Genomic DNA, 26,215 nt, shown 5'->3' on the forward strand with positions numbered 1-26,215 from the left:
AAAGAGTGCAGTGTTGTCTCCAATCGAGAATAGGAAGTCCACGGTAGAAAAAAAAACGTAGTCGGGTGATCACAATGTGAAATTGAGTTCAGATTAGCCATATGGGCAATATCAAGCTTGTCCCAGTTTGCGCACAGAAGCTGATTGACAGCTGATCGCCAGTTAATGACTAACATTTTTCAGCAATAAAACTGTACACTCAGTAAACTCCAGGTTCGGACATATAATAGCTAGGCTCGGACAAATAGTGGCAGTCCGTGCAAGATGGGATTCCAATGTTTCAATATCCACTTTTCAAACTGTATGATGTATATCAATCTTGCAGTTAAATACTACCTTAAGTACATAGAGACGACGGCACTGACGACAACGTAACACGGCCATGCATATATAGTCACTCTGTCACATGTAGATAAAACATCACAATCGTGAAGACTGCCAAAATGACACGATAAATGTATGTAATGTGTAATAGCGTATGCATTCCTATGACGAATTGACTATTTGAATGCATATATATGTTGAATGTATGCGTTCCCGTGCTCAAAACTCAATTATGATGTTTATCGCAAGCAAAATGGATATTTCTTGAAAAGTGCAGTGTAAGTAATATTCCTTATCGACGGAATGGCTTGTTTTCACCTTATAAGTAATAGTGCACATGCGGCTATCTTCAAATTATAGTATCACCATGATGCTTCGTGATTCTATTTCAAGTGGCTAGGACTGATATGGAGTGAATTTGATTAGTTTAAAAGGACACCATCGGTATATAGTCTCTGGTATAACGCACCGATTTCAACAGTATATTCACAGGAATAGTCGCGGCACCTTTATTTACATTTATGACATGTAATGTGTATAATAGACTAACATCTAGTCTCTGAAATGAACATATCGTACAGAAAAAAACAGTTGTTCGGTTATCTTAATAAAAATATAATAAAAGGGAGCCCAGTGACTCTCTACATTCCTGATGCTGCAGTAATCTAGACTTGCCAAACATTTTAGACTTGCATGGGCTTTATTTGATATATATTTGTATCAGGATCTGTAAGACAGACTATGTGTATAAGTACAAGCTGCACTGACTCAGCTGGTGGAAAGAGAGGTGAGGAGAAATGGGGTTTTACGTCGCGTTCAAGATTATTACACTTATATAGCAACGTGCAAGGCACGTATGTTTGTTTGACTGCTTGTACTCGTCCGGACTAATGCCGATTTTATAGTGCTAACCCACTGAAATACCATGACGCAGTTTAACATGAATATCCCTCTCAGGGATATTCTATACAGACTCCGAACCGACCAGACCTTGCTTTAACCTTTTAATGCCGAGCGCCAGGCAGGGTAACAACAAGTGCCATTTTTAACGTATTTTGGTATGACACAGCCTGGGATCGAACCCACGACCTTCCGCTCTCCGGGCAGACACTCTATTCACTAGACCACGGTGGCGGTCTGGTCGTAAGAGAAATTGATCGTGTGGTCAGGATGGGTGATTTAAATTGGTTGATGATCGTACCCCGACGAAACGATTATTTACCTCAGATAATTGAGGACGAGGACAAACCCTGAAACCAAGATACCAAAATTCTTTGGGAAGTAGCTTTCTTCACTGTCTGAAAGCCAAGATATTCTCTGGGATCCTTTCTATTCTATTTTATATTTAACAATACTTTATTTTCATTTCGGACACTAAATGTTTGTCTAGTATAAATATGCCCTGGGGACCTTTTCTGCGCTGCATTTTTGTCATGATCTGTTTTACCGGCATGCGTTTGAAAAAAACATCATTCGGTTTACGTGATGTTCATTCCATAATAGGTTTGCTTTTCAGTTCTTGTTTTTGGGCCTTGTTATGTTATTGTTGTAAAGAAAACTCCCTGGCCTATTTATACTATACAATACCGACACACAATGATAACGAATGATCCACTTTAACTCGCAATCAGAAAAGATGTGTTTTTGTGCTCAAGTCCATCTCTAAATACATCTTACGACGTCATTGTTGTGTTTGATTATCACATGCCTAAATATCCAGAACAACTTAATTTGATTTTTGTGGCAATTTTACTTTTACTGAAAATCGTATAAACGTTTTCAAAGTGCTTTAGTGTAAATACGCCGTGAAGATCCGGGGTAGAATAGACTATGCTTGTCGTAAGAGGCGACTAACGGGATCGGGTGCTCAGGCTCGCTGACTTGGTTCATACATGTCATCGTGTCCCAATATCGTGGATCGATGCTCATGATGTCAATCACTGGATTGTGTGGTCCAGACTCGATTATTTACAGACCGCCGTCATAAAGCTGGAATATTGCTGAGTGCGGCGTTAATCAATAAACAAACAAACAGTGTAAATGCGCCTTCGGCTTTAGATACACGACGAATACCTTCGTTCTTTTGAATTATTTAAGCAAAGCGTTTCTGTTATCTGTATTGTTTGTCTAGCTACTGAAGGGCATATGAAGATATCTGACCAAGGCATTGTGAAACAATGACTTAAATTATTAACACCCACATTAACTTGCCCTTGAATACTTGCAATGTCATGAAATCCCAACATACACTCGTGGGTGGGCATACGTTTTCTAAGGGTGGAGAAACGGAGCGTGTAGTAGTCTCTTTCCTTGGCCATGTGTACGAAGACACATAGACGATTTGATAACAGAAGGCAACAGATTTCTTTAACGTCCCTCACATACAACACACGTCGTTAATCATTCAGACAGCCGCTTTACATTAAACTATTTCGCTTATCTGCCACGACGCATATAGTGATTCATAACCCACATATGCTGCATACGTAAGACCACGTTGAGCAGCAGCAAATTTTATAAAACATTTGAAGCCATTGTGAATATTGTTGACAGTAAAAACTCGTTCGTCCACATCCTGTCGATACGGAAGCACCGCCATCCAGACGGACACTGTTGGAGACGTCACTAAATGTTTTATGATGAAAACGACATTACAGTCTACGTATATAACCAAGAGTGGTTTATCCGGAATTATGTTAGTCCAAGTGATTTCACTGGGAGCCGTTCTGTCCGGATCAACGAGGCTAAACTGAAACCACGCTTCGTTCTTCATTGTTCTTTGTGATGTATCGCGTAGCTGTTTTACATATGTTAATATTGGGCACACATATAAATGTAACGGAATGAAAATAAAATCACGAGGATCCGTGGACATGCAACGTAATAAAAGAAATAGAACAATTCGATAAGACGAAGTGTAAGGAGCTTAGTTTTGTTTCTTTGGTGTTTAACGCCGCTCTCAGCAATAGTCCAGCTATATGATGGCGGTCTGTAAATAATCCAGTCTGGACCAGACAATCCAATAACTGCCATCATGAGCATCGATCCACGCATTAGAGATACGAGGACATGCATAAACGAAATCAGCAAGCCTGACCACCCGATCTCGTTAGTCACCTCTTACGACAAGCACTGGGTTTCTGAAGACCAATTCTAACCCGGATGTTAACGGGCCAGGGTCATATTATTAAGAGTCACTACCTATTAAATACTGTTTGTACGTTCTTTTGTATTGGTCTATAAATAAAGATGGTGACACGAAATATAAATTGTTAAACGATATTACGTGAAAACGAAGTGAATATTTTGAAAAGCAATATCACATAATTAACGGAGGGTACAGTATAAGTTTAGAAATATATACCCAGATGACACATGTCAGCTTTATGTCAACCATAGAATATTGAAATCGAATTTGACATTGTGGATTGGGTGGTGTTTTAATGCAGAGGTGATCTGTCTCTATTTTGTTATGATGACATGACGTAACGCTTGACATTAACTGAAAAAAAATCAAACATAAATCAACAAAAACAATACTTTGAAACAATGTTGCTAAAACATGAAATATTGTTTTCAAGGTTAAGCAGTCAGTGCATGGTTTCTCCTGCAACCCAGCTCAGGAACCGGTATGAAAGATTAAATCATTTTACCCAAGAGAAATATCAATTGATTCAAATAAATCTTTTCGAAATGTTCTAAAATTAACCATATTGATGCTTTAAGCGCATGCAGAAAGTATGTAGAACGTTGACCATATTAAACGCGGCAACATTATCTCAGACGACCAGTGTTGATTTGCGTTAAAAATAACATCGATTTCACCATCGGTAGATTTTACTGACCCCTCTCTCAATATTCACAGCTGTGGTTTGTCAAAACGCGGCTGAAGTTTTCATGCTAAAACGTATGCTTATATTTTCCAAGCAAGTTACGACGATTATACAATAGCAAAAAGGTATACTTTCTGGAGATTTTTATTTCCTATTGTGAAAACTTATTTTCAGTGAGCTAAGCGTCGTGAGACGGTGTCTTGTTTTGACTGACCTCTCGGACATTGCGTTATTTGAAACTATCTATTTTATGATATTCGTAATCAATTTATCTTATTTATGTTTTACCTTCGCTTTAAAGGTTTGTAAACAATAAAACACAAACAGCCTTAGATAATCAAGTCTATTTCAAATTATTTTTCGTCTGTGAATTTTATTTAATCGTAGTTTAAATATTTATTTATGTTGACAGAAATACTTAGTTTTCAATATTAAATGGTGAGTCATATATTAAATTTATATTGTGCGTGCTAATCACAAACTTGATAAACAATATTCGATCATGTGTCTCTATGGTATACACACAATTTACTTGTATTTGTCTATATATTGATAATGCAAGAAAGTTGAAACGTAGGTATTATTTTGTTAATTTATGTGTTTCCATTAGACCCTATAAGGGATACAAAATGAGAACATAATTTGGTGCGATTATAGAATCTGTTCACCACCCTATAGTATCATAAAAACAAGATTACAAGAAATAGTATTTAGTATCACTTCACTGATTTCGCTTAGTTCTTCGATCCTTAGTGTTAGTTGTGTAAGGGCTGTGGAAGGTTACCCCCACACTCTAACCTTGAATGGAAATAGTGGCAAACATATTCTATACCGGCTCTCATAATTGTGTCTCTGAATTGCATGGAATGAAAACGACACCGTCCTAAATATGTGAACCTCTTAAATCAAACGCCATTATAACTCGAAACAGTGACCTAATGCTGTTGATAGTGCGGGCATGTATCATTTATTGGATTAAACTAATTTTATTTTCAATACTAAATAAATCACGTCATAGATCTAGATCACATTAATATATTAGTTCAAATGGAAACAATATTTTCCGTTCTTATTTGTTGTATATCGACTTATGCTTTTATTGACGACACGACTTATGTTCATCTAAATATGTCATATATTAGTGCAAAGATTTGTGAAATTTAGAATAATATATTATTAAAAATACTGCAAAGTTGATGAGAACACGCAAGTTTTCGTTCAATGACTTATCACATGTTTACCGGCAGTTATATGACAAGCACTGATGTGAGATATGAAATTCTTATTTGATAAGTTGGATTTATTTTGCTATTTCCGAAACTGTTAGTTCTTCCCGGTGACATAATTTTAAGGTGACAATCGGCCTACATATAGTTTCGCTGAACGACCTTCACCTGCCACGTTCCATAACTGTGGCATTATGGGAAAGCAATATGGCGACAGATTGTGACTTCCGATGCATATTTCATCGATACACCGGTATATGAAGGCGATAGGACGCCTTACAGATTGTTATAGAATTGTTGATGTAATTTTTTAGTCAAGCAAAGACAATGTCCACAAAGCATGAAGTTCAAAAGGCTCAAGTTTCTTGGAAGAAATGTGTTTTCTGTCGTGAAGCGATTGTTTTCAAATCACCCCGAGAATTTTGTCAACACCTTCGTGATTTCCATTGCTCCAAAGAGGGAGGGTCGTATGTGTGCCGTTACGGAATGAATGGCGTATGTCCTTCGCTTCCTTTGGAGGGTGTAAGTGACAGAGACTATGAGGATCACGTCGCCAGAGATCATGTTTATAGTGGGGACACAGGTAATGTCAGCTGATCTAATCGAGTGACTTGATGTGTCAGTCTTCATAATAAATAACTTTCATGTCATCATCAGTGACACGATCGTTTTAGTCCAGTTTATTTTAGACCTGCTTCAGTATAAAAAAAACCAAATCCATTAATAATGTATTTGTATAGAATTTCATTACAACCATTGTCAAGGAGTAAATATGTAGATCTAATTAAGAAAAACGAATAATCTGCTTATAGGCTTAGTTCCATGGCAATATTTCATTGGGTGCAGGCTAATATGGCACATGAGCATAACGTCACCAATTTATCAGGCAAAACGACTACTGTTGTTTGAGCGAAAATAAGACGATTTATGTATTCATATATGTTATATTCTTTTGTAACATCATTGATATTTATGCTTATTTTTGTCATCTATTGAGTCTTTTTCAAGCTCCACAAGTATCATAGTCATCTTTGTCATCTATCATCGTCACATAGATGTCGTATTCCATGGCAGTTAAGAACACTTTGTAAGCAACTGTGCGAGGGAAAGGTCACAATCTTTAAAGCCCAACCAAAAGTTGAAGTTTTCTCATCCTGTCCGCATCTTCAGATTGTAAACTTACATCAAAGTTCATGTTATCAAACACCTCTGCTATCATGGGGCCAATAGGGGCGGTCGGGTAGCCTAGTGGTTAAAGCGTTCGCTTGTCACGCTGAAGACCCGGGTTCGATTCCCGACATGGGTACAATGTGTGAAGCCCATTTCTGGTGTTCCCCGCCATGATATTGCTGGAATATTGCTAAAAGCGGCGTAAAACCATACTCACTCACTCATGGGGCATTTTACACAACAGAAGGGGGAGTCTTCTTTGCTCCTGGTGTTCCTATTCCTAGCTGTAGAAAGTGACACAAACACAATGGGTCCACTGGTCACATTCCTCACAGGAGACAGCATGTTGATCCTTCTGACTGTCTTCTTGCAGGGTTGTCCCATGTAGCCGATTTCTGTGATATGCCAACAGATAATCCGTATGTTGTGATTAGCATGTGCTTCTTTCATGTACCAACTATATAGTAGTCTGAGTTAACGATAACCCCCTGGATTGATATATAAGTGAAATACCATTTATTAGTTATCGGTTAGGTGTGAGAAGGCATCAAGGTACTTGACTGCCAATTTCTACCCAGCATGACATTGTCGTCTACCACCTGCCCAGAGATGAAAACTAGTGACTTCAACAGAATTTTTGTTTGTTTTTATAAAGTGTGTGATCTTGATGTTTGGAATCAACAATTTGGTAGCTCAGTTTTCAGACCCACCCCTTAGTTGATTGCTATCATGTTTTCTGCCCCAAATATTTTTCCACACACACTTTGATTATTGTAGAAACTGTTGATCTGCACTTTGTAACCAACCTATAATTGATATTAATTGTGCATATAAATATCATTATTTCAAATGCCTGCCACCAATAATTGAAAAATAAGTACTTTTCTGTAATTATTAGCCTCCATGGTGATGCAGATGTCAAGTCAGCTGTTTCCAGTCAGATGCTGTTATCATGGATATTGTAATTTAAAAACATCTGATGATTCTAAAAATCTTATCCAAATTGATGGTAGAGTGTAAATAAAGTACCATTTAGTCATGCTATTAAATATGACAATGAAAAATACTAATTCCATCAATAACAATGGCGGTTTAAAGTGTATCACAATATTTTACTGTGCACAAGGCCATATTGTGATAAATATTATGTATACTAAATCACAATACTAAATTTTGAATTCAGAATTAATTTGAAACACCAGTTTATGAATAGAAGTTCATAAATGGATCAAAACAAGATGCTGGTACAACATAATGTTTCCTCATTCAATAAATATGACGTTCCCGATGTAAACTCCAGGTATTTGCAAGTATATACATGATAATCAGTGGTAGAAATTGGCGCTAGTCCTGTAGTCCTTGCCCAATAGTTAAGGTATCAAAAGGACAAGTAGAAACTCGCCATTTTTATGGGTTTTGCTATATGTTATCATTATAAGGACTAGTGGACTAAAACTGTTAGTTTCTACTGCTGATAATAATTTGAAATAACCTGATGTACTGACCTTTAAAAAAATGATATTGTCATAGGTATCATGGAAAGAGAGAACCGGTAATACCACACACACTTATCAATAATTCTTATTTTGCACAAATTGACACATGTATCAGTAACTTACACTTAACATGCTTTCAGGTAAACATGGTAAAGTGATATAATTAATCAGTTAGCATTGCAAGTGAGGAATCACTTTACAAGTAGAAGCTATATACATGATATGTACACCGTGTACATGATGCAACATGATTTGATAAACTTGCAGATTATATAACATGCATGATTAAGTACTGTGCTGTTACTTACATCTTCCCGAGGCAAGTGAGTTAACTGACAATAAAAGTCCAGTTTCCACCCATGCCGAACTAGGGTGGTATTATGGAGTTAGAATTTGGCTGGACTAACAAGTCTATGCATAGTCCAATCAAAATCGCGCAATGAAATCGAAATTCGGTTTGTATACTGTTATGCAGATTTAGATGCAGGATTTGCAAAGCATGTGCACCGCCTACTTGTTGTCAACAGATATTTTCAAAGTCTTTTCATGTTTTTAATCAAAGTGCTCACATGATTTGATGCATTTCGCGCTGTAAGACTCGTTTTATCACAATATAGATCTTGATTATCGAGCAGATCATCCTGACTTGATGCTGCTATTTTGTTTGAATCAAATGCAAGTGATACGAGAGGTGGAATCTGATTGGTCCATAGGAGAGGCTTAGAAGGGACATAACTGGTAATAGCAACTGGTGGCGCTACGATCGAGCCCAGGAATTCCAGCCTAGTTCGACAAGGGTGGAAACTGGACTTTTAGAGTCAGTTAACTCTCTTGCCTCGAGAAGATGTGTTTAGCGTTGTGTCATTGGAAACAGACTCAAAACGGAGCTGTGTTAACAAATGGGTCCTGTGGATTCTCATTATAATTGAATAAAGATATAATACACTGTTTCTGTGGTCTAGTGGATAAAGTGTCTGCCCGATGGTTCAATGCCCTGGCCGCGTCATACCAAAATACATTAAAATATTGGGAATCCGGGTTACAATAGGTCTCCAGCAGCCCATACTGGTGGTAAGAGGTGACTAAATTGATCGGGTGGTCTGGCGTTATGGCATGGTTGATCTTGTGTCATTTTATCCAGATGGTGTGGATTGATGCTAGTGATATCAACCACTGTATTGTCTGGATCAGACTTGATTATTTACAGGCCTCCATCACACAGCTTGAACAGTGTGGTGTTGAACATGCACACTTCATGTATAAGTTGTGACAGCTAACAAATATTAACAAATAATTACATGCAAGACAATAAACCTGGCCTAGAATAGCAATTTCAAAAGCTTGTATATACAACAGCTGTGGCAGCTGCAGGCATAAGTATTCACAGCAGGCTGTCATTATGGATGAAAATTTTGTCCTCAACAGTTGTTACAGAAGACACTGTTGGGTCATGCAAAGTCTTTATCTTGTTTTCAGATAGCTTGGGTACATGTATTTTTAACAGAACTTTTTCCGAAATAGAAATTTAGGAAACGGTATAATGTCACATGAATTCATAGTAGTAAATGATCAAACAAGTGATTACATCATCCAAAAAAGAGTAGTTGTTTTTGTCTTGTTTAAATGCAGACCTGGTGCATCCCATCTTCCCGAGGCAAGGGAGTTAACTGACTCTAAAAGTCCAGTTTCCACCCTTGCCGAACTAGGTTCTGGTTTCGATCATAGCGCCACCAGTGGCTATTACAAGTAATGTCCCTTCTATGTCCCTCCTATTGACCAGTCAGATTCCACCTCTCATATCACTTGCATTTGCTTTTAACAAAATGGCAGTGCCGAGTGAAGATGAGAGGGTTGATAATCAAGATCTATATTGTTACAAAACAGGTCTTACTTCGAGAAGTGCATCAAATCAAGTGAGCACCTTGATTAAAAAACATGAAAAGATTTGCAAAATATGCAACGACGCTAAGTTGACGGTACACATGCAATCAACCAAAATCTGCACGGCAGTTTACGATGCATAGTTGATAGGACTATGCATGGACTCGTTAGTCCAGCCAAACTATAACTCCATAATTCCAGCCTAGTTCGGCAAGGATGGAAACTGGACTTTAATCATGTTTATGGTCAGTTATTTCTCTTGCCTTGGGAAGATGTCTGCCTACTGAGGCATCAATGTTCTTTTGAACAAATGATCAAAAGCAGTTGTAAAACGAATAATGATTATTTTCAAAACTTGTGTATATAGTTGATATATGTCAGTAAAAATATTACCAATTTCCTTTTCAAGGAACATAGTTACATTTAATTAAAGAATGGCGATTCCGCGACAGAATTTTGTGAGGAAATACCCTTGTCACTCAGGCATGCTCGTCAGCCATTGGATAAAACAGTAACATGATTGATTGACACTTGACAGTGTTATGAAATATTTCAGTGAGTCATTGCATGACTCAGGGGCTCCTCCCCCACATGCACAATACCTCGCTGATATCGTATATACACGGTCTTATGTCATTATGTAACTATGACTCCATGCATATAATATTCTCCTAATCTTTGTCAGTGTACATAATGCAATGTGTTGCATGCAACAAATTGTATCCAACTAGTTGAACCATGTGAATGTTGCTTACGTGAAAAGTAAAGTGACCGGTTGATTATTTTATATTTTGAGAGGGTTATACCTTCTGTGGAATCCCGGAAGGAGTTTTTTGTAAGGAAGTGGAATACACACACTTTGGTTCTGAAAACTATTTCTATTTTCAGGTGCTCGGAATAAAAGTTTATCCAGCCAATCTCGACCCAGTTCCTCCTCCCCTCCGACCAGCACAGAGCCCAGTGTGGTGACTGACCAGTTCAAGTGGACAGTGTATAATGCAGTGGTCAATATGCCTGCTGTCCTCAATAACCCACGCCTGGCCAGGAGGGAGACTGACTTCTTTACAAAAACATGGGGACAGGAGTTTGAAAAACAAACGATCCTCCCATCACCATATATTCCAGAAATAACTGCAGAACATTTCGAGAAGTATGTTCACAGAACATCTGCTGTAAGTGATCATGCATTTCAGCATAAGATCATTTTACTACAATTATCACAATGCCAACATGAAGAGTTTATTGTTTCACTTCATGATGGGCAACTCTAAACATATTTATTGGTGTCCTTTCATCCATTGTGACGAGTGGCCCCAGTTGATGTGAGGAGAGGCCCCAGTTGATGTGAGGAGTGGCCCCAGTTGATGTGAGGAGTGGCCCCAGTTGATGTGAGGAGAGGCCCCAGTTGATGTGAGGAGTGGCCCCAGTTGATGTGATGAGTGGCCCAAGTTGATGTGAGGAGTGGCCCCAGTTGATGTGAGGAGTGGCCTCCGGTTGATGTGATGAGTGGCCCCAGTTGATGTGAGGAGTGGCCCCAGTTGATGTGATGAGTGGCCCCAGTTGATGTGAGGAGCGGCCCCAGTTGATGTGAGGAGTGTCCCCAGTTGATGTGATGAGTGTCCCCAGTTGATGTGATGAGTGGCCCCAGTTGATGTGATGAGTGGCCCCAGTTGATGTGAGGAGTGGCCCCAGTTGATGTGATGAGCGGCCCCAGTTGATGTGATGAGTGGCCCCAGTTGATGTGAGGAGTGGCCCCAGTTGATGTGAGGAGTGGCCCCAGTTGATGTGATAAGATGCCCCAGTTGATGTGACGAATGGCTAACAGTAGAATCACATCGACTTATCATTGAGCTGATGTATTGAACTGATGTATTTCTTTTCCTTTGAGGAGGCACGGGTGGCCCAGTCGTCGTGCCGCGATTCGCTGTGCAGAGTTGCATCCCTTGGGCATGCCAGAAACCTATGAAACCCCGATTATGTTTCTAGGTTTATCAGCACCATACCTGTGCTCTAGGGTGTCACCAAAGTGATAAACGTCTGAGACCTACATCACTTCGGGCTTGCCTCCCACATTAAGCTGACACGCTGCGATATAACTGGATTACTGTTAAAACCAGCATTAAACCCAACTCACTCACTCACTCGTTACTAACATTGTTTTGAATCTTCCAACAGAGACACAAGAAACATGTGCGAAACTCACTGAAACTGTCTGAGCCACCAGTACCAAGTCAACATGCATTCCCTTCCTTGAATCTGAAGCAATTAGGTAAGCATGTCATAAACCCCTTGGAGATTTCATGGTAGAATAGGTCCCCAGCAACCTATGCTGGTTGTGCAAGGTGACCAAATTGATTGGGGATGTCAGGCTTGGTGACTTAGTTGATTGTGTGTCGTAGCAATGGATCATTGCACACAATATCTGTCGCTGGATTGTCTGGTTCAGACTCAATTCTTTACGGGCCGCCCTCATATAGCTGGAAAATTGCTAGGTGTGGCGTAAAACAAGATACAAACAGTCAAATCCTCTATTTCCAGTGTGCAGTCAAAGCAGATTTTGAAGAATAGCTAGTGCAGTCTTGAAATGGACTTTATGATAGGTTGTTTAGTTCTTGATAAAAAAATTTGCAAAGGTCTACCAAAATCAAACACAAACTAAATCTTATACAGTAATCTAATGTGAAAGTGAACTGATTTATTTTTTGCAGAAAAGAACAGAGCTGAACTGGACCAGATACCAAAAGTAAGTGTATTTTGAATAACTCTCAGTGCACACTACCTTAGTCAGTGACTTAACCCTGTGGAGATTCCCCAGCAGCTATGCTTGTCATATGAGGCTACTAAATGTATCAGGTGGTCAGGCTTGGTGACTTGGTTGATTGTGTGTCATTGTTTAGTCGTACCCTGACAGCATCGGACATTGCTCATAATATCAATCACTTGATTATTTACAGGCCTCTGTCTTATGTCCATAATATTGCTGTGTGCAGAGTTAAACACATGTTAAAAACAAGCAAAGATTAGGTGTAAGTAAAATGTGAAAAAACATTTCTGATGTCCCCTGTCATGGTATTCCTGGAATATTGCTAAAAGTGGCATAAAAAACTCACTCACTCACTCTCTCACTTACTCACTCAAATGTGTATATATGTAGCTACTAGTGGGGCATAACACATGTTTGTTTGTTTTTTTTCAATATTTTAAATGTTGACCTTTATTTTTTCTCTGACCCTCGACCAAGCTTTGACCATGAAGTAGAATCTTCACATCCTTGTTCTTGCCACAAAGAAAACCCTATTTAAGTTTTTTTAGTCAGTTTGGTTCAACATTTAATGAAATTGGTAGATGGGTAGTGATTAGTGGGTCTCAATACAAATGTCTCGTTTAACACAATACTTTTAAATTTGACCTTGATTTACCCTTTGCACTTTGATAATGCTTCTGAATTGTATCAAAATACATATCCTCACACTGTCAACACAATCTCCTCAGAAACCACAGGGTAAAAGATGCTGGAACTTCTTATACTTGTCTCTTCAAATGATTATGGGGGCAGTCGAGTGGTTAAAGCGTTCTTCACACTGAAGACCCGTGTTCGATTCCCGACATGGGGACAATGTGTGAAGCCCATTTCTGGTGTTCCCCGCTGTGATATTGCTGGAATATTGCTAAAAGCGAGGTAAGACCATATTCACTCACTCACTCCAATGATTATGCCTGAGTTTGCTCAAGACATTCCAATCTGATTTTCAATATGGCCATCATGGCAGCCATATTGAAAATTCATTTTTAATCAGAATTTACTGAAATGTGGGAGATGTGTAGTCCATAGTAGGGCCCAAAACATATTTAGTTTTTCACAATTATTTAACATTTTGACCTTGATTTGACCTATGCACTTGGACCATACAGAAAACTGAAACTTCTTATGGCCATTATTCAGGCATTTTCTGTTAAAATATCATGAAATTTGGTATATACGTATATGTGTAGTTAGTAGTGGAACTATAGAAGTGTCTATTTTTGTTGACCCAAAAGTGAAGAGCACACATTGAATAATAATCCAAACAGCAGTACAACATATACTGTTCAAAAGATGTTAAGGACCACACGATTCTTTCATATTACTGTACTTAATCAGTTATGGCATGACAGATTAACTATAGAAATATGAAAGAATCAGGTGGTCGCTACCTTTTTTGAGTAGTATTTGACCTTTTAACAGGGTTAGAACATAACTCTAGTCTGCCAGGCCTGGGCTTGTACAAATTTCCCTATTGTTTTAACATTACAAGGGCATTTTACCTTTACCCAGGGTAGTAAAGCTTTTCAGTCTAACCTTGTAGTCATATGAAAGAATTGGGTGTTCTCTAAACTTTTTATGAGTAGTATATTTGAAGGTTTTAAAAATAGATAAAAATCTACCTTTCTACTCTATTTGGAAATGTAATCGGCACTAAAATATACTTTTTAGGCCTTTATTGTATATTTTGCCTTCCATTCCTGAGCTATGTTGTGAGCTAGCACAAACTGATCAATTATGTTCAGTTGACGGTGTTGGCAGTTCAAGGGACTGCGCCACAAGTGTCTACTTTTTCCGAAGTTTTCCTCATCTAACTCATTCCAACCTTTTCATTCCAAATACCATGTAAATTGTAATATGATCACAAACATGCACAGCCGTACTTTGAAATAAAAATATTTAATAATTGCACATGCCACTACAACTTATCAATATTAGTTTCATGGATGAGTAAATATTGTATATTTTGCGTTGATAAAGCAGATCTGCTCAGGAGTTTTCATGCATTCATTTGCTGTCTGGTAAATTATGTCTAATGAGTATTGTGAGGGTCCTGATGTGTGATACTGACTGGCGTAAAACAATCTTACTGCTTACTCACTGAAGGTCTTCAGTCTTACTGCCTACTGATTTATGGCCCTCATTCTAACTGCCTACTGATTTATGGCCCTCATTCTAACTGCCTACTGGTTTATGGCCCTCATTCTAACTGCCTACTGCTTTATGGCCCTCATTCTAACTGCCTACTGATTTATGGCCCTCATTCTAACTGCCTACTGGCCCTCATTCTAACTGCCTACTGATTTATGGCCCTCATTCTAACTGCCTACTGATTTATGGCCCTCATTCTAACTGCCTACTGATTTTTGGCCCTCATTCTGACTGCCTTCTGATTTATGGCCCTCATTCTAACTGCCAAATGAATTAAGGCCCTCATTCTAACTGCCTACTGGTCCTCATTCTAACTGCCTACTGAATTACGGCCCTCATTCTAACTGCCTTCAGATTTATGGTCCTCATTCTAACTGCCAACTGAATTAAGGCCCTCATTCTAACTGCCTACTAAATTACGGCCTTCATTCTAACTGCCTACTGATTTATGGCCCTCATTCTAACTGCCTACTGAATTAAGGCCTTCATTCTTTTCCCTCTATCCTTTTCACTAATGACCACCCCCATGGGGACACTGTCCATTCTATAATGATCAATACCCTGTTCTTCTAATTTGTATAAACTCCTTTTTTATATATTTTTATGTTGGGGTGACTTCACATTCTCCGACAAGTTCTGGGTGGGTTTGACTAGGCAGCACTTCTTGGGAGAAGTCCCATTCAGTGTCTGGGCTGCGTGTAGAGGGGGCAAGGGCCCTGAGCTGATGAAGAACCCAACCAGTCTGACTGCCAGGATCACCCAAACCCTTTTTGCTGCATTTTTAATTTTAATCTGTAAATTATAATAATAATAATAATAATAATAGCTTAGTCTTTTTTTCAAGTGGAATTGATAAGAACATCTTGTAAAAAAATATAATTTACCCACCAAACAACTCTTCTTTTTTAAAATTCATGTAATTGGAGCCAAAATAATGATTCCTTTTCATGTAAGACCTATAATCCACTGAAGAATTGGAAAAATGTCATGTGACTAATCCGTACTTACATGGTTCAATACTATGAACAGCTCTTTTCAATTTATGGTAAGGCAACACATCAATGCCACCTGGTGAACATTTCATAACTTAATGCTGTCATTGACAGACAACAGGTGGTACATTTCCTGCAATTCAATATAGCTGTTGCGTAGTGGTTTTTAACTGCTGTTTCCACGTGGCCATCTTTGTAACTGCTGAAAAAAGGAAAACAAAGCATGTTCCATATATTTGGAAATTGTCTGTCTGTCTGTCTGTCAGTCAGTCAGTCAGTACATTTTTCACATTTCACCACCTAAGAAACTGTTATATATTATGGATGACCACAGCGATGGTGTTTCTGAAAGTGCTAACAAAATTCTGACCTGAGTTTAACATTGCCGCAGTGTCAGACATGTTAAAAATGTCATTAAAAGTTTCTTCCATTTTTGCAAGAATCATTATGAAGTTTTATATGCAGTTTGTATGTACATGATGTAGTATGGGAATAGCATTACCCATGTTTATGGGTGTATAGCAAGTTTGAACTCTGCTAGGGCATTTGACATTCACATATGCCTGTTGATGTAAATAGTGGTATGTGGACATCTTTACTGAAACACCAGGATTTAAGGAGCTAAAATTGTATGTATTTGATACCAGCAATAAGTACTATCCAAAGAATTCTGATTTGATTTTAAACATGCTGCCATGACATACATAACTGTTACCATTACTCATCCAGTTGTACTTATATCCTTGTGGTGGCGGTGGGGTAGCCTAGTGGTTAAAGCGTTCGCTCGGGTTCGAGTCCCCACATGGGTACAATGTGTGAAACTCATTTCTGGTGTCTCCCGTCGTGATATTTCTGGAATATTGCTAAAAGCAACATAAAACCATACTCACTGACTCACTCACTCACTCTTTAACTCACTCACTCACTCACTCACTCTTTAACTCACTCACTCACTCACTCACTCACTCACTCACTCACTCACTCATAGCCTTGTGAAATATGCAATGCAGAACATGTATGGAAAGCAAAATAGGACTGAATAACATTTTTGTATTTGCTATGGGGTTTGGTATAGTCCCATCAAGCCATGGACATTTGCAAGACATTGATAATCCGAACAGTCATTACATTAATTTTGTGTGTGTCTGTACAAAAATATATTTTATTCATTGACATGTTCCAAAACCTACCATGATTTTATTCAGCTTAATAAAAATTAAACTGGTTTCTCCACAACATGCACAAGTAGATTTAAACACCATTGTTCTTGAAACATGTTTCACATAAAAGTTACAGATCAGTTGTAAAGATCTATTTTTGCTATTGGTTTTCATTTTAAATGTACTTTTTTCCAGTTGTTTATGTTGCCAAATTTTTCACTGGAAAACATGGATACCTTCAGTGCTGTGTTTCCATGGACACAAGTGGAAGAGTCCATGTCTGGGGCAGGGGGGACCAAGCAGTCATCTAAACTTTTGCAAGAAAGGGTGAGTTTGGTTTGATCTTTGTTCTTGCATGTTCCATTTTGTGAGACATGCAACCAGTCTGTGCCAGGTGACCTAGATGATTGTGTGTTCATACAGTCATCCACTGGATTGCCTGGACCAGAGTACATTTTTACCAGTTGTTGTTACATGTTGCTAAACATGGGTTAGAATGGGTGGGTCCCAAGCACTCTGTGACTTGTTGTAAGAGGTGACCAATTTGAAACAGGTGGTCAGACTGACTGTGTGACCGCCTCCGTGGTCCAGTGGTAGACTGTCCGCCCGGAGAGCGGAAGGTCCGGGGTTCGATCCCCAGCGGCGTCATACCAAAAGACATTAAAAGATGGTACTTGTTGTTACCCTGTCTGGCGCTCAGCATTAAAGGGCTAAAACAAGGACTGGTCGGCTCGGAGTCAGTATACTGTGTCTGACTAGGGTATTCATGTTAAACTGCGGCATGGTATCTCAGTGCGCTAGCACTATAAATCGGCATCAGTCCTGACTAGTACAAGCAGCCACACAAACACACACATGTACATGCATGTTGCTATATAAGTGCAATAATCTTGGACGCGACGTTAAACCCCATTTCACCTCAGACTGAGTGCCCAGTTTGAAGTTCCTTTATTGCCTGTCATTGTACCCAGCGTGGGATGTGCTTATAACTGTGACTCTGGTTTGTCTAGTCCAGATTTGATGATCTGGCTACTTCTAATGTAGCAGGAATATTGCTCACTGTTGCATAAAGACCACCTCCATGGTCAAGTGGTAGAGTGTCTGCCTGAATAGCAGAAGGTGCGGGGTTCGATCCCCGGCCATTCATACCAAAAGATGTTAAAAGATGGTACTTGTTGTACCCTGCCTGGCGCTCAGCATTAAAGGGCTAAAAGAAGGACTGGTTTACTTGGAGTCAGAATACTGTGTCTGAGTGGGGTATTCATGTTAAACTGCAGCATGGTATCTCAGTGGGCTAGCACTATATATAAAATCGGCATCAGTCTGGACTAGTACAAGCAGTCACACACAGACGCACACGCACACACTCACATTCATGCACGCATGCACTCACACTGACTCACACACCTCACCTGAGGCATAAAAACAAACAAAACATACTGGATATAGCTGGACTATTGATTTCTGTTGTATTAAACAACATTAACTCAAGGGCTGGGACAAGTCCAAATTTACTACCCCAGTACCCACCCCCCTATTACCCACCCTACCCGGGTACCCACTGTAGGTCTCAGGAGATGTCTTAAAAATGTCTGATTGGGATCATTTTTAGCATAGCCCTGGCAAAACGTATTTAGATACATGTCTTAAACAATCAGGTCATTCATACACTGAAGTTGAATGAAGTTATATCTTTATTCAACATATAAAAAATCAGAAGGAATGGGTGCATAGTCAGAAAGAAATGCGAACATTAGTGACTTGTAGTGTAACCATAGAGCTCTAGATATTTTTTGTCATTAAACAATATATCATGTGACTAACTATGGGTCCGGGTAGTCCTGTGGGTACCCTGGTCCTACTCAGTACCCACCTGACCCGGGAACCCGAGTTACCCATCCCAACCCTAATTAATTCATTCACTCACTATGTTTTACCCATGGAGCGAGGCCCTGAAATGATCTTTTTGATGTTATGCCAGAAGTTAGGATAACCTCATGGATAAAGCTCTGGTTGACATGATAAAGTCAAGGGTTCGATTTCCAACATGGGTAAATGACTGAAGCCCATTCTTGGTGACCCTGCAGTTTTATGACTGTTGAACCATACTCACTCACTGATGTCTCGCCAAGACTAGTGTCCCTATAAACCTGGCTTTAGAATGTGCACCCCACTGCTGGCCGTAAAAGGTGACTTAATTGGGAACCCGTGAAGTTGGAATTTGTCCCTAGCAACCTATGCTGGTCGTAAGGGGCGATTTAATAGATCAGGTGGTCAGGCTCGGTGGCTCGGTTGAAGGCTTGACAGATAAACGAAAGCCAAAATTTGCATCAAATATTGAAACATTTCATCTGTATTAGCGTGATCAGTTTCTTATGTTTTATGTTCCTGGTTAGTATCTCGTTACTGAGTAGTTTACATTTTCATCTGAGCTGGGCAGGGTTTTGTTTGGAGCATTGATAAGCAAGATAAGAACTTTGAAAATAGATAGATAAGTGTCATATTGATTTATATCATGTGGTCAAATATAAATCCAAGTGAAACAGGTTATGTAATCAATTTTCTCAAGCAGCAGCATTCTTACGATCATGGTGATTATGTCAATATTGAGTTTATCTTATCTGTGTGTATTTTGCAATGAACATGATGAAGTTGTTAGGCCAGTCATGAGTCACTCGTAGAGCTTATCACACTGGTTAAGGTATATGGATAGAGTACATCCTAACCTAGGTGTAAGGAGGGGGGGGGGGGGGGGGGAGGGTGTTGGGGGATACCAGGGGTTTATACTTTGTTTTGGTTCACTTACATAATAATGTACATGTCAACATGCCCTCTGATAACAGACTTTGTTTCTGATCTGTTTATGACAGTTTATGAATGACATTTATCAAAGTCAGGATCATTGCTCAACATATGCTTACAGACATAGTGAAAGTGGGTAGGGAGAAATTGATAGGACTGTACCAAATGCTATGCTATGTTAGTGAAGAAATTGAAAGTGTACACATTTTTATTATAAACTTCAGTGTCAAAGACTGTGTTTTCTGAAGTTAGAAAAGTGATATTTTCATTGCAATGAACAGAACACTTGATATTTAAGTGCAGTGAACATAATACTTGATATTTCACTGCAATGAACATAAGATTTGATGGAACTATTGTCATACAAGAGTTACCTCCCCACAAATTGTCTCCCTTTATCGTAAATGTCTAGCGTGTACACCAACTGTTCTTTTTACATTATATCCACATTGACAAGGCAAAAAGATGACAGATGATCATTTATGATCATTGTTATTCTCTTATAAGTGTTTCGTCATTAACTGTAAATTTCTCATTTAACTCGTCAATCAAGACTGTTCGTTTCGCAAAGCACCATTTTCTTTACTGGACCAGCATATATTCTTTAGCTTCCAACAGCGGTCTCATAGATTTAGGTGTTAAGGTAATTTTAAGATGGTTTATATAAAGTGTTGGTGATTTTGGGGGAGAACTTCCCCTCCACACGCAAACACTGAAGTCACAAATGGCCCAAGTGACACCCCCCCCCACACACACACACCTTTTTATAATCCTGAATCCACCCTGCTGCATTCAACATTTGGAAGGGCACAATTGACAATTGACATCAAATGACTTAAATGTAAAATAAATTATAGTATGGTTGAAATAGATATAACCATGTGTCCATATGGTCATCTGTGGGTGTGTCCCCATACATCCATATGACTGCAGTTTGGCTGACTCAACATGCTCAATATGATCCTCTTAGTCTGATGTGTAAAGGTTTCTTCAAGCACATTCGTGATCTAGATTTATCACTGCATGTTGTAAATTTGCCTCAGTGTTGTGAAACTGACATCAAATCTATCTGGAAGTTAATTGCCGTGAAAGGATAATGACTGTTAAACACGTTCCAGCCGAACCTCGCTCAGTTTCAACATGATTGTTTCAGATGAGTCACTACTTGGACGTGGTTGAAGTTCAGATTGCCAAACAGATCTCAATCAAGTCGGAAGCCTTTTTCCACGCAATGACGTCACATGACGAACTGCAGGATCAGTTGCTACACACCTGTCAGGCCATCAAGCAACTCAGGTGAGTCACATTGTAAGGCCATCAAGCATCTCAAGTGAGTCACATTGTTAGCCCATCAAGCAACTAAGGTTTGTCACATTGTCAGGCCATCAAGCAACTCAGGTGAGTCACATTGTCAGGCCATCAAGCAACTCAGGTGAGTCACATTGTCAGGCCATCTAACATCTTATGTGAGTCACATTGTCAGGCCTTCAAGCAACTCAGGTGAGTCACATTGTCAGGCCATCAAGCAACTCAGGTGAGTCACATTGTCAGGCCATCTAACATCTTATGTGAGTCACATTGTCAGGCCATCAAGCAACTCAGGTGAGTCACATTGTCAGGCCATCTAACATCTTATGTGAGTCACATTGTCAGGCCATCTAACATCTTACGTGAGTCACACTGTCAGGTCATCAAGCAACTCAGGTGAGTCACACTGTCAGGCCATCAAGCAACTCAGGTGAGTCACACTGTCAGGCCATCTAACATCTCAGGTGAGTCACATTGTAAGGCCATCAAGCATCTCAGGTTTGTCACATTGTAAGGCCATCAAGCATCTCAGGTGAGTCAAATTGTAAGGCCATCAAGCAACTCAGGTGAGTCACATTGTCAGGCCATCAAGCAACTCAGGTAAGCCACACTGTCAGGCCATCTAACATCTTATGTGAGTAACATTGTAAGGCCATCAAGTATCTCAGGTGAGTCACACTGTCAGGCCATCAAGTATCTCAGGTGAGTCACACTGTCAGGCCATCAAGTATCTCAGGTGAGTCACATTGTAAGGCCATCAAATATCTCAGGTGAGTCACATTGTAAGGTCATCAAGCATCTCAGGTGAGTCACATTGTAAGGCCATAAATCATCTCAGGTTAGTCACATTGTAAGGCCATTAAGCATCTCAGGTGAGTCACACTGTCAGGCCATCAAGTATCTCAGGTGAGTCACATTGTCATGCCATCTAACATCTCAGGTGAGTCACATTGAGTGAGTCAAATTGTCAGGCCATCAGTCAAGCACAGTGTGTGTGTACTGAGTTTGAGAGACACACACTGTCTTCCCCTATGGCTAGATGCTCACACTATCAGTCACTCAATTGCTTTCCCCATACTTATGTTGTGGGACATCATGAAATTGTTGCTATTTAACTAACTGTGATGTAAATCCAGATCAATATCTGCTTTTAAAGTGCCTGAAACTGTTTTTTTCCAGGGACAAAGTGCATTCCTTAGACGACCGTTTAGCAGTGGGGTCATTAAATATCATGCACAAAACACGAGCGAGAGCAAACTATGTGAGCCTTCATAATAAAGTAAGTTTATGTTTAGCTCTCAAATCTTTAACCATGTTAACTCGTGGTCTAATTTTATGTTTACAATAATCAGAGTTGTTTCCCCTTGCAAGTTAGTCACAAGCTCCATTCATGGAGCTCTCTTTGCTATCAATGCAACCAGTCACAGCTCTTCACTTTCCAAGGTGGCCTACAACCATGCCTGGAGTTGAACTTGGAACTATAAACAAGTGATTACTGTTGTGTTGCCAAATACTCTTCTTCCGGCTAAACTGTCTTGTTTCTTTGTCAGTTTGAATTCTATTTCCTTTCAACTATCATGTAAGTAGTATCATGAGAATGTAAGCTAAATGGTGCTTTTCTGTTAGTCTGAAAATCTCGAACCAATCTGATTCACAAACAAATGTAAATTCACCTGGGAAATATTAAGTAAGTCATAAACCTTTTCTCAGTTCACTGTAATGGCATTCCCAAAGACCTACATCAACAAAATGTCACTTCAGCAAGAAGGGACAGTGGGATACCCTTGTGGTTAAAGCGTTAGGTTTTGATTGCCCACATGGGTACAATGTATGAAGCCCATTTCTGGTGTCACTGTGATACAGCTCACATATTGCTAAAAGCAGCTTAACACCATACTCACTCACTCACTCATTTGGAGTTGGAGGGGAAATTTTCAAGATTCTTGAAATGGGAGCTTGCACACTGGTGGCAGCGATGATACCTGGAGGGTAATGACAGTCAGTATCAAGCTTCAAATATCTTTGATACTTCCTTGTAACGTATTACAATGATAATCTGAAGAAAATATTTTCCCAATTTCTTGAAGAAATTGTAATCAATCGGACATTTACTTACAGTTAAAGCTTATGTCAACAATCCATCAAACGCAACCCACGATACAGCTTCTGTTGTCAACCAATGAGTTTGTCGGAGCTCTTGATCTCATCTCCACATCACAGGAAATATTGTCTCAGGAGCTGGCAGGGGTACATTCCTTTAGGTGAGTGTACTGGGATATAATTTAAAGTCCCTGTGGGGATTCTGTGTGAGAATTGTTCCAAGCAACCTATGCCTGTTGTAGAGGCGTTGGAATGACTTGGGGGTCAGACTTGGTTAATTTCATGTCATAGTACCCCAATGGAGTGGGACATTAACATGATATCAATCACCGGCTTGTCTGGTCCAGATGCTTATTAGTTACAGTCTGCTATTGTAGAGCTAGACCATTATTGAGTGTGGTGTTAAACAACAAACAAACAAACATTTTTCCAGTAAATTGCAATATATCACCAAACTAGCCAAGTGTGTTTTACAAAGGCTTGCATAACGGAATGTATATTCCTTATACAAAAGGGATAAATACGGCCAATAATTTAGAGGGACTAGTTGTTTTCTCCATAAGTTCAGTTTGATACAAAGGCTACAATAGTCCCACCACTTGAAACAGAATCACAAAATATCACAATGATTAATTAACGAAGATAGCTAATACTGTGCTAATACTTTTAAAGTGAAAACAAGCCATTCTGCCGATAAGAAATATTACTTTACAGTAATGACAAATATCACACTTTTCAAGAAATACCATTTTGCTAGCGATGAGAATTGAGTTTTGACCTCTTGGTTACAAGCTCGGTAAGAATCAGCAGTCTTTATATGACCAATTGTGTCTACCCCTGATGTATGATATTTTACATTTGAAAAGTAAGCATGACATATTAGTGCCAACAACCCTACACGTAACATAGCTCTACATTGAAAACTCACGCCGAAGACCCGGGTTCGATTCCCGACATGGGTACAATGTGTGAAGCCCATTTCTGGTGACCCCCGCCGTGATATTGCTGGAATATTGCTAAAAGCGGCGTAAAACCATACTCACTCACTCACTCACTCACTCACTCTACATTGAAAACACAGACACAGATGAAATACTTTAAATCTTGATATTAACGCGAGCGTGAATTAAATGCGAACAATGCGAGTAGTCTTTGCTCGCATTATTAAACGTCGCATTTATATCAACAATAAGACATTTTGGATAGCAGAAATACCAACTTAGACATACTCTGAAAACAAGCATTCCACATCACTGTTTATTGAGCAGCACTTGTTACAAGTATATAAACAATGTCATTCAAACACTAATTACAGTCCAGACTAAGTCCAGACAGACGCCACCCAACACAGTGTCTTTTCTCTTTACGACTGCATCAAAGGCCGACACGAGCCAGCGCGCACATATTGTTTTACTCTACTCAGTACTAATAAGCGGTGCTATTTGGTGTGTGATTGGATTAATGTAAGGTTGGATTAAGGTGAGGATTTTCCTGTAAACCTGACTGAGGATGTTTTGTTAAATATAAATCCACTGATGCTTGAGAGGACGGGGTGTCGCATTCATATTGAGTCGCATTTTTGGCTAGGGGCCAGCGGTCGCATTCTTTTGGAGACGCATTAATTTCACGTTTTACAGTATTCCAATGAATGATAACATATAGCTGAAATGCTATTGAAAGTTCTATAAATTGTTGATGAAAGTGATAAAGCTGAAATGTTGGTTACAGTGACACAGGTGAATTGTTGTTGTGATTCTGAATGCTATGGCTGCCTTGTGCCTGACAGTGGCCTATTGAAGGTGTTGTCTTGAGTTCCCCAGTGTTGTATTGTTGTTGGCAGACACCTCGGGTCGCAGTTGGCAGAGATGGAGAAATTGATAGACAAGATGTTGCTGGCTGACTTCCTGAAGTACGTCACCTCAGAGTTGAACAGGCCGGTCACAGATCTCGAAGTCTTGACTGGAGAGGTGAGAGCTACTGTATGATGTACCTCACAAAAAACCCATGTCTTTCCACCCTTGACACAGGTGGATGGGCAGAAGTCATCCTTGGAAGCCTATTCCTCATTACTAAGGTTATAGGGGAAACAATGTAATGTAGTTCACACATTATCTCATGAACTGAAGTATATCTTGTCCTTTTCACACTTAAGTTCAAGCGCCTCCGTGGTCTAGTGGTAGAGCGTCCCCCCGGAGAGCGGAAGGTCCGGGGTTCGATCCCCGACCGCGTCATACCAAAAAGACATTAAAAGATGGTACTTGTTGTTACCCTGTCTGGCGCTCGGCATTAAGGGGCTAAAACAAGGACTGGTCGGACTAGTACAAGCAGGCACACAAACACACGTACATGCACGTCGCTATATAAGTGCAATAATCTTGGACGTGACGTTAAAACCCCATTTTACCTTCACCTTAAGTTCAAGGTTAAGGAGTGAGTATGGCTTTTCGCCACTTTTAGCAAAATTCCTGAAATATCACAGCAGGGAGCAGCACACACATTTGACTCATGTGAGGAATATAACCCGGGTCATCTGAGTGATGGATTGGCAAATACTTTAACCATGTTGAAGGCACAATAGAAATACTTAGAGAAAAGAGAAGTATACAATAGAGAATAGATGATGATTGTGGATGAGGTGATTGAGAGGATGGTTAAGAAGATGCATGGAGTTGTTTAAGACGGATGGATACGAATATGCATGAGGCTGTTTCAGGGGGAAGAATATGAATATGCATGAGGCAGTTTCAGAGGAAAGAATATGAATATGCATGAGGCTGTTTAGAATGTGATAGGCTTTAGAACATAAGAAACATAACTGTGAAACAAACTTCTGTTTCAGGAAAAACTGGTATCAATATTATTTGGGCTTCTTCGACAGAATAAGCTCAACTTCGTTGATGTTTATAGAGAGGAAGCATTTACTGCTCTGAAGGCTGTGATAAAACAGGTAAGGCTGTTACAGACAGCGG

General features: G+C 39.5%; 1 protein-coding gene across 1 annotated transcript in view; it reads left to right on the forward strand.

Moving 5' to 3' along the window:
- Positions 1-5,584: 5,584 nt before the first annotated feature.
- Positions 5,585-26,215, forward strand: part of LOC124137019 (vacuolar protein sorting-associated protein 54-like) — a 35,263-nt gene continuing 14,632 nt past the window's right edge. The window contains exons 1-10 of the mRNA XM_048403844.1: positions 5,585-5,966; positions 10,819-11,102; positions 12,106-12,199; positions 12,639-12,673; positions 17,232-17,363; positions 20,992-21,134; positions 22,326-22,425; positions 23,265-23,407; positions 25,087-25,213; positions 26,086-26,193. Of these exons, the coding sequence (XP_048259801.1) occupies positions 5,711-5,966; positions 10,819-11,102; positions 12,106-12,199; positions 12,639-12,673; positions 17,232-17,363; positions 20,992-21,134; positions 22,326-22,425; positions 23,265-23,407; positions 25,087-25,213; positions 26,086-26,193 (1,422 nt within the window). The 5' untranslated portion in view covers positions 5,585-5,710. The remainder of the gene's footprint in view (positions 5,967-10,818; positions 11,103-12,105; positions 12,200-12,638; positions 12,674-17,231; positions 17,364-20,991; positions 21,135-22,325; positions 22,426-23,264; positions 23,408-25,086; positions 25,214-26,085; positions 26,194-26,215) is intronic.

This window comes from Haliotis rufescens, unplaced genomic scaffold (assembly GCF_023055435.1).
Source record: "Haliotis rufescens isolate VD_foot unplaced genomic scaffold, xgHalRufe1.0.p SCAF_3, whole genome shotgun sequence".
Classification (NCBI taxonomy): Eukaryota; Metazoa; Mollusca; class Gastropoda; order Lepetellida; family Haliotidae; genus Haliotis; species Haliotis rufescens.